The 16,004-nt window shown below is 37.8% G+C and overlaps 1 protein-coding gene and 1 pseudogene across 4 annotated transcripts in view; one reads left to right on the plus strand and one right to left on the minus strand.

Annotated features, from left to right (window-relative positions):
- BRCC3 (BRCA1/BRCA2-containing complex subunit 3) overlaps nucleotides 1-16,004 on the minus strand; it is a 170,891-nt gene that overhangs the window by 153,478 nt on the left and 1,409 nt on the right. For 3 of the 4 annotated variants that reach the window (XM_077146683.1, XM_077146679.1, XM_077146681.1), the window contains exon 3: nucleotides 15,677-15,731. The exons of the other annotated variant lie outside the window; for it this stretch is intronic. In XM_077146683.1, coding sequence (XP_077002798.1) covers nucleotides 15,677-15,731 — 55 coding nt within the window. The remainder of the gene's footprint in view (nucleotides 1-15,676; nucleotides 15,732-16,004) is intronic. 4 annotated transcript variants of the gene reach the window in all.
- Nucleotides 1,360-13,590, plus strand: LOC143670363 (large ribosomal subunit protein uL18 pseudogene; annotated as a pseudogene).

Below are 16,004 nucleotides of genomic sequence, written 5' to 3' on the forward strand. Positions count from 1 at the left end.
GAGAAGAAACCACACAGAGAAGAGAAGAAATTCTGCAGCTGCTTTTTCCCTGGGAGTATTTGCTGATTATAGGCACACGGCAGGAAGCTGAGAATTTGGGATTTACCCATGCAGAGGACTGCTACTGAGAGTTAAGGAAATCAGTAGATCTCTGCTGGTCGTGAGGGAGTGGTGAAACAAAAATGGAAAACATAATGGTTCAAGATCCACGTGAGAAGAGAAGGCAAATAACTAAACCTGATATATAGCCAGATTTTCCCTCAAAAGACTTTGGCCAAGTGAAAAGCAAAAAATGAAAAAAAAAAGTGTCAGAAAAACAGAGGAATAGTTGGCAATTTTGCCATGCTGAGGAGATAAGGCTGAGAGTTCAGGTGAACACACCAAGCTCTCAGTTAAAAGCACTGGAGACAATGCTCTAATAGCAGAGTAAGCTGGAGATAAAGCTGAATCTTTCCAATCTGTATGCAAGCAGGATTAAGGTGATCAGTCTCTATCTTCTAAGCAAAGGAAAGGGTGAACCTTACTTGGAAGAAGATACCATAATTTGAAGCCTCTAAAATTTCTTATACATAGTCCCCAAGAGTCAATAAAAATTTAATAGACATGTCAAGACATTACATGAGTAAAAAAAAAAAAACAATTATAGAAACAGAACCAGAGGTGGTCCAGATATTAGAATCAGCATAAAATGTCTTCAAAATAACTATGATTAATATGTTTAAGAAAACAGAGAAAAAGGTAATTTCACCATAAAATTGAAATTTATAAAAAGAACCAAATGGAAATTCTGAATCTGAGAAATAGCATAACTGAAATTAGGAACTCAATAGATGCAATTACAGGAGACTGGACATAGCAAAAGACAAGGTTAGAAATTAGGAACTCAACAGATGCAATTACAGGAGATTGGACATAGTAAAAGACAAGGTTAAAGAACTAGACATCAGATTAATAAAAAAGATCCAAACTGAAGCAAAGAGAGAACGAATGGAAAATACAGACACACAAGAGACCCATGGGTCACAATGAAAAAGCCTAACACATGTAATAGAAGTCCCAGTAGACAACAAAAGAGAATGGTGTAGAAACAACATCTGAAGGGATAACATTATAAAATTTTCCAAAACTGATGACAGAAGCTTGATAAAGCCCAATAAAACTAAGTACAAAAAATAAAACAAAACACATATTTAGTCATATAATAACTGAACTACCAAAACCAAAGACAAAAAAATTAAAAGTGGAGTGCAGGTGCAAAATGGTAGGGTTGGAAGTTTTACAGCATACTTTTTCCACTAGAAAAAGGAAAGAACTGGAAAAGAAAACTGGAATTAACTAGGCGGTAAATCTGGAACGAAAATGGACTACAAGAATGCCAAAGGAAGCAAGAGGCTGCTGAGAGTTCAGCTTTGTAAGTAAAAGAATGAATTAATAAGCAGACCTCATTGCACAGCCCTGCAGCTATATGGCTGCAACAATGTGGCCCAGATGCTAGGAGTGGCCCACAGGGGCCACAGCTGGCAGAAAATACTTCCCCTTTTAAAGTTAGAGTTGAGGATCAAGATCAGTCTGGGGGATCCCTGAGGGACTAATGTGGAAGCTGGCTTCAGTTACAGCCCTCTTGGCAGCAGCACTTCAAGCTCCCAAGAAGTACCCACCTTGATGTAAAAAGCTAGTCAACCATCTCTGGTTGCTTTTTTATCCCCATCTGCTGGCATTTCCTGGTCTGGCAGATCCCTAAGAGCACAGTGTAGAGTCTGGCCTTGGTTCCAGCCCTTTCTGCAGCAGCAGATACTGATCTCATACTTGCAACTACCCGGACTTGAAGACCAAGGGCACCTTTTCACTGGCTGGGTTTCTTCTTTCCGTTTCTTCTGTTGTTTAGTCTAGTGCATCCTTAAGTGCCCAGCACAAATGCTAGCTTCAGTTTCTCTCAGAAGCAGCATCCTCTGGTGTGCTGGATTGAAAGGATTTATGTACCCTAGAAAAGACATGTTTTAATTCTAATCCCATTTTGTAAGACAGCCATTTCTTCTAATCCCTATTCAGCACTGTATGTTGGAAACTTTAATTAGATTATCTCCATGGAGATGTAACTCAATCAAGTGTGGGTATTAAACTTAATTAAGTGTCTCAACCCATTCCAGGTGGTCTTGATTACTTTACTGGAATCTATTAAAAGAGGAAGCATTTTTGGAAAAGGCTTGAAATTCTGAGAAAGCAGAGAACAACGACAGAACGACGAGAGAGAAAGCCATGAGATTCCACGACAGGCAGAGTCCACCAGCCAGTAACCTTTGAAGATGAAGAATGCCCCTGGGGGAGCTTCACGAAGCAAGAGGCCTGGAGAGGAAGCTAGACGACATCGCCATGTTCACCATATGCCCTCCACTTGAGAGAGAAACCCTGAAGTTCACTGGCCTTCTTGAATCAAGATATCTTTCCCTGGATGCCTTAGATTAGACATTTCTATAGACTTGTTTTAATTGGGACATTTTCTCAGCCTTAGAACTGTAAACTAGCAACTTATTAAATTCTCCCTTTTTAAAAGCCATTGTATTTCTGGTATATTGAATTCCAGCAGCTAGCAAACTAGAACATCTGGCCTCACACCACCTACGTAAAGGGACATAAAGAGGCACAGTGCACCACTTTTCTTTTTCTTTGATTTTTGGTTTTTTTTCTTTCTTTTTCTTTTTCCTATTTTTGAGTCTGGCAGACTATGAAGGAATGAGCAGGTATGCTGCCCTAGGTTACCGTCTTGAAACAGAAGCTTCTGGCTTCCCACCAGCACATTACAAGAGACTTGGAACCAACACATTACAAGAGACTTGGAAAGGCAGTACACGTCATTATATATTCCTTGTTTTTCTGTGTGTGTGGGGGGGGGGGTTGTCTCTGTGTTAGCAACTGTTTTCTTCTCCTTCCTCCCCTTTTTTTTCTTCTTGTTCTTTGTCTAGTGGACTGAAGGGTAGAAGAACTAGATTTCCAGAAAGGCTATAACATAATACTCAGAATACTTGGTTCTAAACAAAAAATTACAAAACATATAAGGGGAAAGGAAAACATGGCTCAGTCACAGGAAAAAAAAGAACGTGACAGAAAATATTCCAGAGGAAACAAGTCTCTGGAATCACGAATCAAAGATATTAGAACAACTCTCATAAATAGTATCAATTAACTAAAAGAAAACACAGATAAAGAAAAAATGAAATCAAGAAAACAACATATGAACAAAATGAGGATTTCAATAATGACCGAAATTATAAAGACAAACCAAATGGAAATTATAGAACCCAAAGTACAATAACTGAAGAGAAGAATTCAACAGAGAGATTCAAGGACAGATTAGAGGATGGAGAAGAAAGATGTGCAAACTAAAAGACCAAACAACTGAAACTGTCTAGGTTGAACAGAAAGAAAAATGAATGAAAAAAAAGATGAACAGAGCCTGAGCAACCTGTGGCAACCATCAAGCATATCAATGTACACATGATAGGAATCCCAGACAAGCAGATAAAGGGGCAAATATATTTGAAGAAATAATGACAGAAAATTCCCCAAATCTGAAGATATGAACATATAAATCCAAGATATTCAACAAATACCAAGCAGATGAACCCACACAGATCTACATCAAGATACATAATGATCAAACTGTGCAGTATCAAGGACAAAGAATCCTAAAATCAGGAAGATGAAAGTGGTATGTCGTATACAAATGATCCTTAATGAGGTTAAGATCTGATTTCTCAATAGAAATCACAGTGGGAGGACATATTTGAAATGTTGAAAGCCTTTGTAATGTGTGCTTTACTTCCTATAAGGCTTAAAATTCAAATACATAAAAAAACAAGTGTTAATTTTTGTTACTGGACTCACAATGCATAAAGATGCCATTTGTGACAAGAACAGCATAAAAGAGAAGGATGAACTCAAACAGTGAACCCTAAATTAAACCATGGACAGTAGTTAATAATAGTACAATTATTAAAATGTGCTATCATCAATTGTAACAAATTATGTTTGGTGTACCACCAAACATTGTACCACACCAATGCAGGGTGTTAACAGGGTGGTATATGGGAACCCTGTATTTTTCACATGATTGTTCTATAAACCTACAACTTCTCTAATTTTAAAAAATGTAAAAAAAAATAAAAGAGAGGGGGATGGAAGGATACAGGTACCATGTACATGGAGGCTACTGAAGTCAAGTTGGTACCAACACATCCTAAATTGGAATAGATGCAGTATGCTAAATGTAATCCTCATGGTAACTGTGCTGGTTTGAAAGGATGCATGTACCCTAGAAAAGCCATGTTTTAATCTTAATCTCATTTTGTACAGACAGCCCTATTCAGTACTGTACAATGGAAACTTTAATTAGATTATCTCCATGGAGAAGTAAATCAAAAAAGTGGGGTATTAAACTTGATTAGGTGGAGACATGTCTCTACCCATTCCAGGTGGGTCTTGATTACTTTATGGAATCCTTTAAAAGAGGAAGCTAGAACAGATTTTAGTACCAGAGAAGTGGGGTGCTGCTGTGGTTTGCAAATACCAAACATTTTGGAACAGCTTTTTAAATGGATAAGGGGAAGATTTTGGAGGAGTTGTGAGGAGCTTGACAGAGAAGGCCTAGAATGCTTTGAAGAGACTGTTGGTAGAAATGTGGATACTAAAGATACTTCTGATAAGGCCTTAGACAGAAAAGAGGCACGTATTATTGCAAACTGGAAGGAAGGCAATCCTTGTTTTAAAATGGCAAATAATCTGGCAAAATTGACTAGTGGCTTTGACTGGAAGGTAGATTTTAAAAGCCATGAACTTGGATATTTAGCAAAAGAGATTTCCAAATTAAATGTGGAAAGTGCAGCCTGGTTTCTCCTCGCAGCTTAGAGTGAAATGCAACAGGAAACAGAGAAGCTGAGAACTGAACTCTTGGGTACAAAGAAGCGAAAACTTTATTTTATTGAAAATTCTGGGCTTCCAGGAAAGGAGGCCCCAAAGAACATGAGAATTTCACCAAATGTGGAACCAGTCAGCCATTTCAGAAAAAGCCAGGATTGCAGATGGAGGCATCCAGGAAGGATCTGTGGAAACTCCTTATGTGTGATGGGCATGATCCAAGATGACTGCATAGAAAGACAACGAGTGTTGCAGGATCTGTATAAAGAGAACCACTGCCAGTCGGGACTGAGAGGAACAGAGAAGGGACACATTGGAGGAAAAATAACTTGAGAAACAAAACCGTGGAGGCTGAGGTCTGAAGTTAAGAAACCTCGGGCCAAGACAGCAGACCCACCCAAGCACATGTAGAGGGTGAGCTTGCCCTGAAGGCAGAGGATGGGCCTTCCACCTTATTGCAGTGGAAGAGTCATGCCACCTCAGGCCTTGGGGTTGGGGAGAGCCTGCTGCCACCACATTGAGGGGTTGAGCATGTGCCCCAGAGATGGCTGAGAGCCCAGGTGTGGCTCCAGTGCCTTGAGAGAGTGGCAACTTGAATAGATTATCTCCACAGAGCTGTAGCTCCGCCCATTCCAGGTGGGTCTTGATTAGTTTACTGGAATCCTTTCAAAAAGGAAGCATATTGTAAAAAGCTTCAGAATGATAAGAGAGCCATAAGGTTGAGAGCCTGCACAGCCAGAGACCCTCAGAGATGCAGAAGGAAAACACCCCAGGGAGAGCTTCATGAACCAAGAAGCCAGGAGAGAAAGCTAGCAGATGCTACCATGTTTGCCATGTGCCTTTTCAATTGAGAGAGAAACTGTGAACCTCATCAGCCTCCTGAACCAAGGTATCTTTCCCTGGATTGGACATTTCTGTAGCCTTGCTTTAGTTGGGACATTTTCATACCCTTAGAACTGTGGACTTGCAAGTTAATAAATTCTTCCTTTTAAAAGCCATTGTTTCTGTTGTAGCACATTCTGGGAACTAGCAAACAAGAACAAGGTGCTAAAATGCAAATGCATAAAAGTAATGATAAATTTGTAACCTAGAGACACACAGAAGCTTGAGAAGGGTGAACAGTTTGTTAATGAGGTTGAACTTAATTGTAAGGGAATAGACATAAGTGAAGGCAGTTCACTAGTGGGTCTATAAGTAATATTACCATATTAAAGGTGAATATGATTGAAAGGGGTGGTATAGATTCATGTGTCCCACCAATTAATACTACAAATATAAATAAATATTACATAAACTATTGCAAAGTTATGAATCTTATACACAGAATGTATAATTTCAGGGTATAGGGTGAAAATGTTACTGTATGCTGTCCTAGTTTGCTAGCTGCCGGAATGCAATATACCAGAAATGGAATGACTTTTACCAAATAAATATTTTTTGCTTTAGTCTCACACATAAGGTGAAATTTTAAAATATTAATTACCATCTACTTTCAGCACCCTGCAGTAATGACATTCCTTTGTTCTTTCTCATGCACAGACGTTTTAAAAATTTGTACATTTAGTCACTATTATTATACACTCTAGGCATTCCTAGTTTATACCATCTCAATCTTTATCATATCTATCTTTCTTTCTGATTTCATTTATGCCCCCAGCCCCCCTCCCTCTATCAATCACACATGCAGCTTCATTCAGTGTTTTAACATAATTGTATTACAGTTAGGTAGTATTGTGCTGTCCATTTCTGAGTTTTTGTATTCAGTCCTGTTGCACAGTCTGTATTCCTTCAGCTCCAATTGCCCAATATCTTAACCCTATTTCGGTCTCTTGATGGTTTCTGTTACCAACTAAATTCTCCAAGTTATTCAAACTAGCTATTGAGGCAGAGGGAAAATCTCAGATAAATGTAGAAATGAAGGAAGAAATAAAGAGCACCATAAATGGCAAATATGTGGAAAAAATGCGAACAAATACTAACAGTAATAATGTAACACGGGGCTTAAAATATCCATAGAATTAAAATGCATGGCAATGATAACCCAAAAGGGAGAGGCTGTAAATGAAATTAAAATGTTTTAAGGTTCTAGTATTATTGGGAAAATAATAAAAGTAATAATTTATATTAGACTGCAAAAAATCAAGAATGTGTATTATAATATGTTAGGATTTCCATTAAAATGAGCTCAAACAATGTTATCACTAATTAATCGAGGCCCAAATGGATAAAAAACATAGTAATCCAAGTGAAAGCAAGAAAGAGAAGAGGAACATAAAACAGGTAGGTCAAATAGAAAACAAAAAGTATAGTGAAAGCTATAAACACATATTAAAAATTACATTAAAATGTAATCAATGAAAATGAAAACACAACATATAAAAATGAAAATGAACACACAACATATCAAAATTTATGGGATGCAGCAGAGGCAGTGCTAAGAGGGAAATTTATTGCCCTAAATGCCTATATCAAAAAAGAAGAAAGGGCAAAAATCGAGGACTTAACTGTCCACTTGGAAGAACTAGCAAAAGAACAGCAAACTAACTCCAAAACAAGCAAAAGGAAAGAAAGAATGATTAGAGCAGAAATAAATGAAACTGAGAACATGAAAACAATTGAGAAAATCAACAGAACCAGACGTTGGTTCTATGAGAAAATCAATAAGATTGATGGACCCTTAGCGAGGTTGTCAAAAAGAAGGAGAGGATGCAAATAAATAAAATCAGAAATGGAAGAGGAGACATAATCACTGACCCCACAGAACTAAAGGAAGTAATGAGAGGATACTATGAACAACTTTATAGTAATAAACTCAACAATGTAGGTAAAATGAACAACTTTCTAGAAAGGCATGAACAATCAACGTTGACTCAAGAAGAAGTAGATGACCTCAACAAACCAATCACAAGTAAAGAAACTGAATCAGTTATTAAGAAGCTCCCCCCCTCCAAAAAAAGTCCAGGACCAGATGGTTTCACATGTGAATTCTACCAAACGTTCCAGAAAGAATTAGTACCAATCCTGCTCAAACACTTCAAAAAATTTGAAGAGAAGGGAAAGCTACCTATCTCATTCTACAAAGCCAACATCACCTTCATACCAAAGCCGGACAAAGTTACTGCAAAAAAGCAATCTACAGACAAATCTCTCTAATGAATATAGAAAAATACTCAACAAAATTCTAGCAAATCGAATCCAGCAGCGCATTAAAAGAATTACACACCATGACTGAATAGGATTCATCCCAGGTATGCAAGGATCATTCAACATAAGAAAATTAATTAATGTAATACACCATATCAACAAATCAAAGCAGAAAAACCACATAATCATCTCAACTGATGCAGAAAAGGCATCTGACAAAATTCAACATCCTTTCCTGTTGAAAATACTTCAAAGGAAAGGAATAGAAGGGAACGTCTTCAAAATGATAAAGGGAATATATGAAAAATCCACAGCTAACATCATCCTCATGGGGAAAAACTGAAAACTTCCCCCTAAGATCAGGCACAAGTCTACTGTCACCACTGTTATTCAATATTGTGTTAAAAGTTCTAGCCAGAGCAATTAGACAAGTAAAAGAAATACAAGGCATCAAAATTGGAAAGGAAGAAGTAAAACTCTGTTTGCAGATGACATGATATTATATGTTAAAAATCCACAGCAAAACTACTAGAGCTAATAAATGAGTACAGCAAAGTGGCAGGTTACAAGATCAACACTCAAAAATCTGTATGTTTCTATACACTAGTAATGAACAACCTGAGGGGGAAATCAAGAAACGAATTCCATTTACAACTGCAACCAAAAGAATAAAATATTTAGGAATAAGTTTAACTAAAGAGACAAAAGACCTATACAAAGAAAACTACAAGAAATTGTTAAAGGAAATCACAGAAGATTTAAATACATGGAAGGGCATACCATGTTCATGGATTGGAAGACTAAATATAGTTAAGACGTCAATTCTACCTGAATTGATTTACAGATTCAATGCAATACCAATTAAAATCCCAAAAACTTACTTTCCAGAAATAGAAAAACCAATAACCAAATTTATCTGGAAGGGCAGGGTGCCCCGAATTGCTAAAAGTATCCTAAGAAAGAAAAATCAAGTCAGAGGTCTCACACTATCTGACTTTAAGACACATTATGAAGCTACAGTGGTCAAAACAGCATGGTACTGGCATAAAGACAGGTATACTGACCAACAGAATCGACTAGAGTGTTCAGATAGAGACCCTCTCATCTATGGACAATTGATCTTTGATAAGGCAGTCAAGCCAACTCACCTGGGACAGAAGAGTGTCTTCAATAAATGGTGCCTAGAGAACTGGATATCCACATGCAAAGAATGAAAGAGGATCCATATCTCACACCCTATACAAAAATTAACTCAAAATGGATCAAAGACCTAAACATCAGATCTAAGGCCATAAAACTGTTCGAAGAAAATGTAGGGAAATATCTTATAAGTCTTATAATAGGAGGTGGTTTCCTAGACCTTACACCCAAAGCAAGAGCATTGAAGAAAGAAAGAAAGAAATGGGAACTCCTCAAAATTAAACACTTTAGTGCATCAAAGAACTTCATCAAGAAAGTAAAAAAAAAAACATCCTCACAATGGAAGACAGTATTTGGAAATGTTATATCAGATAAAGGTCTAATATCCAGAATATATAAAGAGAGTGTTCAACTCAACAACAAAAAGACAGACAACCCAATTGCAAAATGGGCAAAAGACATGAACAGACACTTCTTAGAAGAAATACAAATGGCCAAAAGGCACATGAAAAGATGCTCAGCTTCCCTGGCTATTAGGGAAGTACAAATCAAAACCACAATGAGATATCATCTCACACCTGTCAGAATAGCCATTATCAATAAAACAGAAAACGACAAGTGCTGGAGAGGATGGGGAGAAAGAGGCACACTTATCCACTGTTGGTGAGAATGTCAAATAGTACAACCACTGTGGAAGGCTGTTTGGCGGTTCCTCAGGAGGCTAAGTATAGAATTGCCATATGACCCAGCAATACCATTGCTAGGTATCTACTCACAGGACATGAGGGCAAGGACACAAATGGACATTTACACACCAATGTTCATAGCAGCATTATTTACAATTGACAAGAGATGGAAACAGCCAAAATGTCCATCAACACACGAGTGGCTAAACAAGCTGTGGTATATACGTATGACGGAATATTATACAGCTGTAAGACAGAATAAAGTTATGAAGTATGTAACAACATGGATGGACCTTAAGGACATTATGATGGGTGAGATTAGCCAGAAACAAAAGGTCAAATACTGTATGGTCTCACTGATATGAACTGACATTAGTGAATAACTTGGAGAATTTCATTGGTAACAAAGACCATCAGGAGACAGAAATAGGGTTAAGATATTGGGTAATTGGAGCTGAAGGGATACAGATTGTGCAACAGGACTGATTGTAAAAACTCAGAAATGGATAGCACAGTACTACCTAACTGTAATACAATTATGTTAGAACACTGAATGAAGCTGAATGTGAGAGTGATAGAGGGAGGGGGCCTGGGGGCATAAATGAAATCAGAAAGAAAGATAGATGATAAAGACTGAGATGGTATAATCTAGGAATGCCTAGAGTGTATAATGATAGTGACTAAATGTACAAATTTAAAAATGTTTTTGCATGAGGAAGAACAAAGGAATGTCATTACTGCAGGCTGTTGAAAATAGATGGTAATTATTATTTTAAAATTTTAACTTATGTGTGAGACTAAAGCCAAAAATGTTTATTTGGTATAAAATTTATATTTTGACTAGTGCAATTCCTAATATAAGTTACATGGACAGCTTAATTGAACACCATAAGTACATGGAACCTTGAGTAGGGCATAAGATTTTGTAGATTTGTCCAGAGTGATTTGAACAGTAAGTAAAAAAGTACTTGCAAAGTCCCCTTGGGGGAATAGTGAGAAAGGGGGAAAATTCAACTTCCCCAAGTGAAGAATTCTTGATATTCTCACAAGCAATGGGGACAATCAAAGCAATAGGTTGAGCCCCCAATCTTGGAATTTGTTCATATGAAACTTAACCCCACAAAGGATAGGCTAAGCCTACTTAAAATTAGGCCTAAGAGTCACCCCAAAAGAACCTTTTTTGTTGCTCAGATATGGCCTCTGTCTCTCTCAGTGAAGACAGCAAGCAAACTCACTGCCCCCTCTCTGTCTACGTGGGACATGACTCCCAGGGGTGTGGACCTTCCTGGCAACGTGGGACAGAAATCCTAGAATGAGCTGGGACTCAGCATTAAGGGATTGAGAAAACCTTCTCGACAAAAAAGGGGAAGAGCGAAATGAGACAAAATAAATTGTCAGTGGCCGAGAGATTTCAAACAGAGTCGAGAGGTTATCCTGGAGGTTATTCTTACGCATTAAGTAGATATCACCTTGATATTCAAGATGTAATGGAGAGGCTGGAGGGAAATGCCTGAAAATGCAGAGTTGTGTTCTAGTAGCCATGTTTCTTGAAGATGATTATATAATGATACAGCTTTCACAATCTGATTGTGAGATTGTGAAAACCTTGTATCAGATGCTCCTTTTATCTACCTTATCAACAGATGAGTAAAACATATGGAATAAAAATAAATAATAGGGGGAACCAATGTTAAAATAAATTTAGTAGATTAAAATGCTAGTGATCAATGAAAGGGAGGGGTAAGGGGTATGGTATGTATGAATTTTCTTCTATTGTCTTTTTATTTCTTTTTCTGAATTGATGCAGATGTTCTAAGAAATGATCATGATGATGAATATGCAATTATGTGATGATATTGTGAATTACTGATTATATATGTAGAATGGAAAGATCATGTTAAGAATGTTTGCATTTGTTGTATTTTTTAAAAATTAAAAAATTAATAAAAAAGAAAAACAATTAAAAAAAAGGAAATGCAGTCACTTTAAAATGTAATCAGACAAAATATTTCAATATAAGATTGCCAGACTGGATCAAAAACAAAAACCACATGCTGCTAATAAGAGCCCCACCTTAAATATTCAGACACAAGAAAACTAAAAATAAAAAGGATGGAAAAAGATACATACTACTGGTCACTGAACTCATAAACTTTAATATCTAAATTAGACAGTGCAAATTGACAAAAAATTCAAGATAAGGGCATAGAACCTTGAAACATATTACTTCATCCAGATTAGGAATATACTTTTGTAGGAGCTGATGTCCATTCTGGCTAGATTTGCTGCTACACCTTTTCAGTGTTGGTATTCAGGTAATGAAAACCGGTTCCTTTTGCTTCTTTGTTTTGGTTTAGATCATGGGTCTGCAAACCAAGGCTTGCTTGCCAGCATGCCTTAGACCAAATCTGGCCATGCTCATTTGCTCATGTGTTCATGTGTTGTTGGTGGCTGCTTTTACACTGCATTGGCAGAGCTAAGTAACTGCCACAAACAGAGTATGACCCACATAGCTGAAAATATTTACCTTCTAACCCTTAAAGTTTGCAACTCCTGGCATGGCTCTCAATCGATCATGAGCATATAACAGTTATTTCCTGTTGTAGAGGATATATGTTCATTCATACAGTATATATTTATTGAGCACATAGTATATGCAAGGCAGTATATGAGGGCCTAACTATACAAAGACAAGCAGGATACAGTCACAGCTCCAGAAAGCCTCAAAATCGAGGAAGAGAGACAGATGGGTAAATAACTCTAAGACAATATAAGCACTATAACAGATATGTGCTCTAAGACCCAGAGCAGCACAGAGGAGGATATCTAACCTAGGCTAAGGGTCAGGGAAGATTTCTTAAATGAGGTAGGTGGCACCTAGGATGAACTGCAAGGGAGAAGGAGTTAGGCAGAAAAGCATAAGGGAGCCTTCCAGGCATAGCATACAGGAGATAGAAGGAGAGAAATAGCATGGCATGATCTAGAAAGTGAAATAATTCATCATCACAGCTTGGAAATGCTTGATAACCCAGGATAAAAATAAGTACAACACACCCATACACAGAATGACAGTTCATGAAACTAATACAGATATCATTTGTCAGATTACTTATGCCCATACAGTAGGGGATATAATAGTCTGCACAGCTTATGCGCATGTTCTCTAAAGTATGGTGTGAAGATTGCCCTAACAAAGCATGCTGCAGCATGTTGTACCGGCCTGCTGCTGGCCTGCAGGCTTCTCAATAGGTCTGGCATGGACAAACTCTATGAAGGCGAAGTAGAGGTAACAGGAGATGAAAACAACGCGGAAAGTATTGATGGTCAACCTGGACCCTTCACCTGCTATTTGGATGCAGGGCTTATCAGAACCACCCACTGGAAATAAAGTCTTGGGGGCTCTGAAGAGAGCTGTGTGGGCAAGCTTGTCTTTTCCTTACAGTATCAAACAATTCCCTGATTATGATTCAGAAACCAAGGAATTCAATGTAGAAGTACATTGGAAGAACATCATGGATTAGAATGTTGCAAATTATATGTGTTACATAATGGAAGAAGATGGAGCTGCTTACAAGAAACAATTCTCTCAATACATAAAGAACAATGTAACTCCAGACATGGAGGAAATGTACAAGAAAGCCCATGCTGCTCTAGAGAGAATACAGTCTATGAGAAAAAGCCTAAGAAAGAAGTTAAAAAGAAGAGATAGAACCATCCCAAAATGTTTCCTGCCCAAAAGAAAGATCAGATAGCTGAGAAGAAGGCAAGTTTCCTCAGAGCTCAGGAGCAGGCTGCTGAGAGATAAACCAAATTGCAATTTTCTATGAAGACTTTTCAAAGAGACAATAAACTTATTGATTTTTCAAATAGAGACAATAAAGTTACCAACCTGAAAAAATTACATACTAAGCTGTGAGAAGAAAAATATATATATACTAAGCTGTGAGGCAAGAGGGCTTCAAGGCAAGAAGACCAGCAGAGAGGCTACTGCAGTATTCCAGGAAAGAAACTATAAGACCTCAAATCAGGCAGCTGTAGTTGGGACAAAGAATTAAAAAAAAAAAAGAGGGCAATGGTGGCTCAGTGGCAGAGTCCTTGCCTGCAATGCTGGAGACCCAGTTCATCTCCCGGTGACTGCCCATGTCAAAAAAAAAAGAAAGAAAGAAAGCAATTTAGATTAATAGTTTTTAACAGTAGGGCAGTGGATGGCAAACTTGACTGCAGATTAGAACCAGCTGGAAAGCTTTTAGAACTCCTGCTGCCCAGCTTACATCCCAGGCCAATTAATTCAGAATATCTGAGAGGTGGGAGCCAGGGATCAGTTTGTAAAGATCCCTACCTAGGGGACATTCCAATATGCAGCTAAGTTTGGGAACTACTGTGGTAGGAGGAACAGCAGAGGAGGAGACTTGATAAAGAGGAAAAGTTCAGTTTGAGACACGTTCTTTTAAGATGCCTCTATCTGTACCTGGATGTCCAATAGGCAGTTGAATATGAAGTTATGGAGCTTGGGAGAATTTGTACTAATCAGCATTTATTGAGCATTCACAACAACATCAAAGTCATATTGACCAATATTTATTGGATACTTGCTATGTGTCAGGCACTCGGAACAATGGTTTACGTGGATTAATTTACTTAATCCTCCCAATGACCCAAAGAGGTTGGTAATATTATTATACCCATTTTGCTGATAAAAGTGCTATATATACATTACCCAAATCTAATTCTCACAACTCTATGAGGTTGGTAGTTGTCATTACCTGTTTTGTGGATGAAGCCACAGAGGTTCGTAGATGTTAAACAATATGCCCAAAGTCACACAGTAAGTAGTGGAGTAAGGACTGGAAGACAGATGTGTCTAACCTCAAGGTCTAGGGAAGTTAATTTGCCCAGGAAGACATTCTGGAAGGAGAAGGCAGCCAAGGCAAAAACTTGGACAATAGCATAGACAGAGGAAGAAGAGTCTACAAAGGATACCTAGGGGAGAGGAACAAGGGAAACACAGCAAAAACTATGAGAGCCCAGTGAGACTTTGAAGAAGAAAGAATGTCACCCAGAGATTAAGTAAATTAAGTACAGAGAAATAACTCACCATAAGTAGCAATGAAGAGATACCTGGAAAGGTAGAATTGAAAACCAGACCTCACAGTGAGTTTGACTGGGGAAGGTGAAGTAAGGACTGTAGTCTATTCTTTTAAGAAAGTGTCTATTAAGGGAAGGATATGAGAGCAGTGGCTATAGAAAGATAAAGGTTTCAGAAGTTATTTTTTCTTTTCTTTCTGAAAATGTGAGTAATTTCAGCACATCTGTATCTGAAGGGAAAAGAGACTGGCAACAGGAAAAGGCTGAAGACCCAGGAGAGAGAAGGTATACTTGATAAAGAAGGTCACTGAGGAAGCTGTAGGAATTAGTTTAGGGTTAGGGTTAGGGTTATGTCATTGACATAGGAAGAAAGGAGGCAAAGTGATTAATGTTGAGAAATTTGTATATACAATGTATATGACATTGCTATGAACCAGATGTCAAAGTCTCAAGGAAAGTGGGAAAAGGGCTAGAAAACAAGCAGATGAAAGCAATGAGAAAGGTTGGAGGGCAGTGTCAATAGTGATTGATTTTACTCATATTCATCAAAGAACCCAAACTTAGATCCTGTTCCTAATGAGTAAATTCATTACCTGATTTTACTAGAAGGAATGTGCCACTGAGCCACAAATGTAAGACTGCCAAAACTGGATTCCCCAGATTCCTCCCCAACTGCAAGTTCCCATTATGTGAAATTCTAGCACACATACCTTTTCAGCAACTGTGCGCATTTCTGTTCCTGTATATGCAAATTTTGAGTCACTCCTATTGGGAATAAATTAGGAAAAAAAAAGGGAACTGGGGTTTGGATGTAAAAAGGAATTCAAGCAAAGTAACACATTAAGTAGTTTTTGCAATGAAGCCTTAGCAGAGACAAAGCAGGATGAGAAGTAAACTGAAACTTTATAACTGCAATCATGTATCTGTTTCTAACAATCTGGGTCAAATTTCAAGTGTCTGAGCGCATCAAGTTATCAAAGTAAAGCTAAACTACTGGAGTCATAGGTATTAAGGAGGAGGGCTTAAGGAGTACATACT

Source organism: Tamandua tetradactyla, chromosome X (genome assembly GCF_023851605.1).
Source record: "Tamandua tetradactyla isolate mTamTet1 chromosome X, mTamTet1.pri, whole genome shotgun sequence".
NCBI classification, from domain to species: domain Eukaryota; kingdom Metazoa; phylum Chordata; class Mammalia; order Pilosa; family Myrmecophagidae; genus Tamandua; species Tamandua tetradactyla.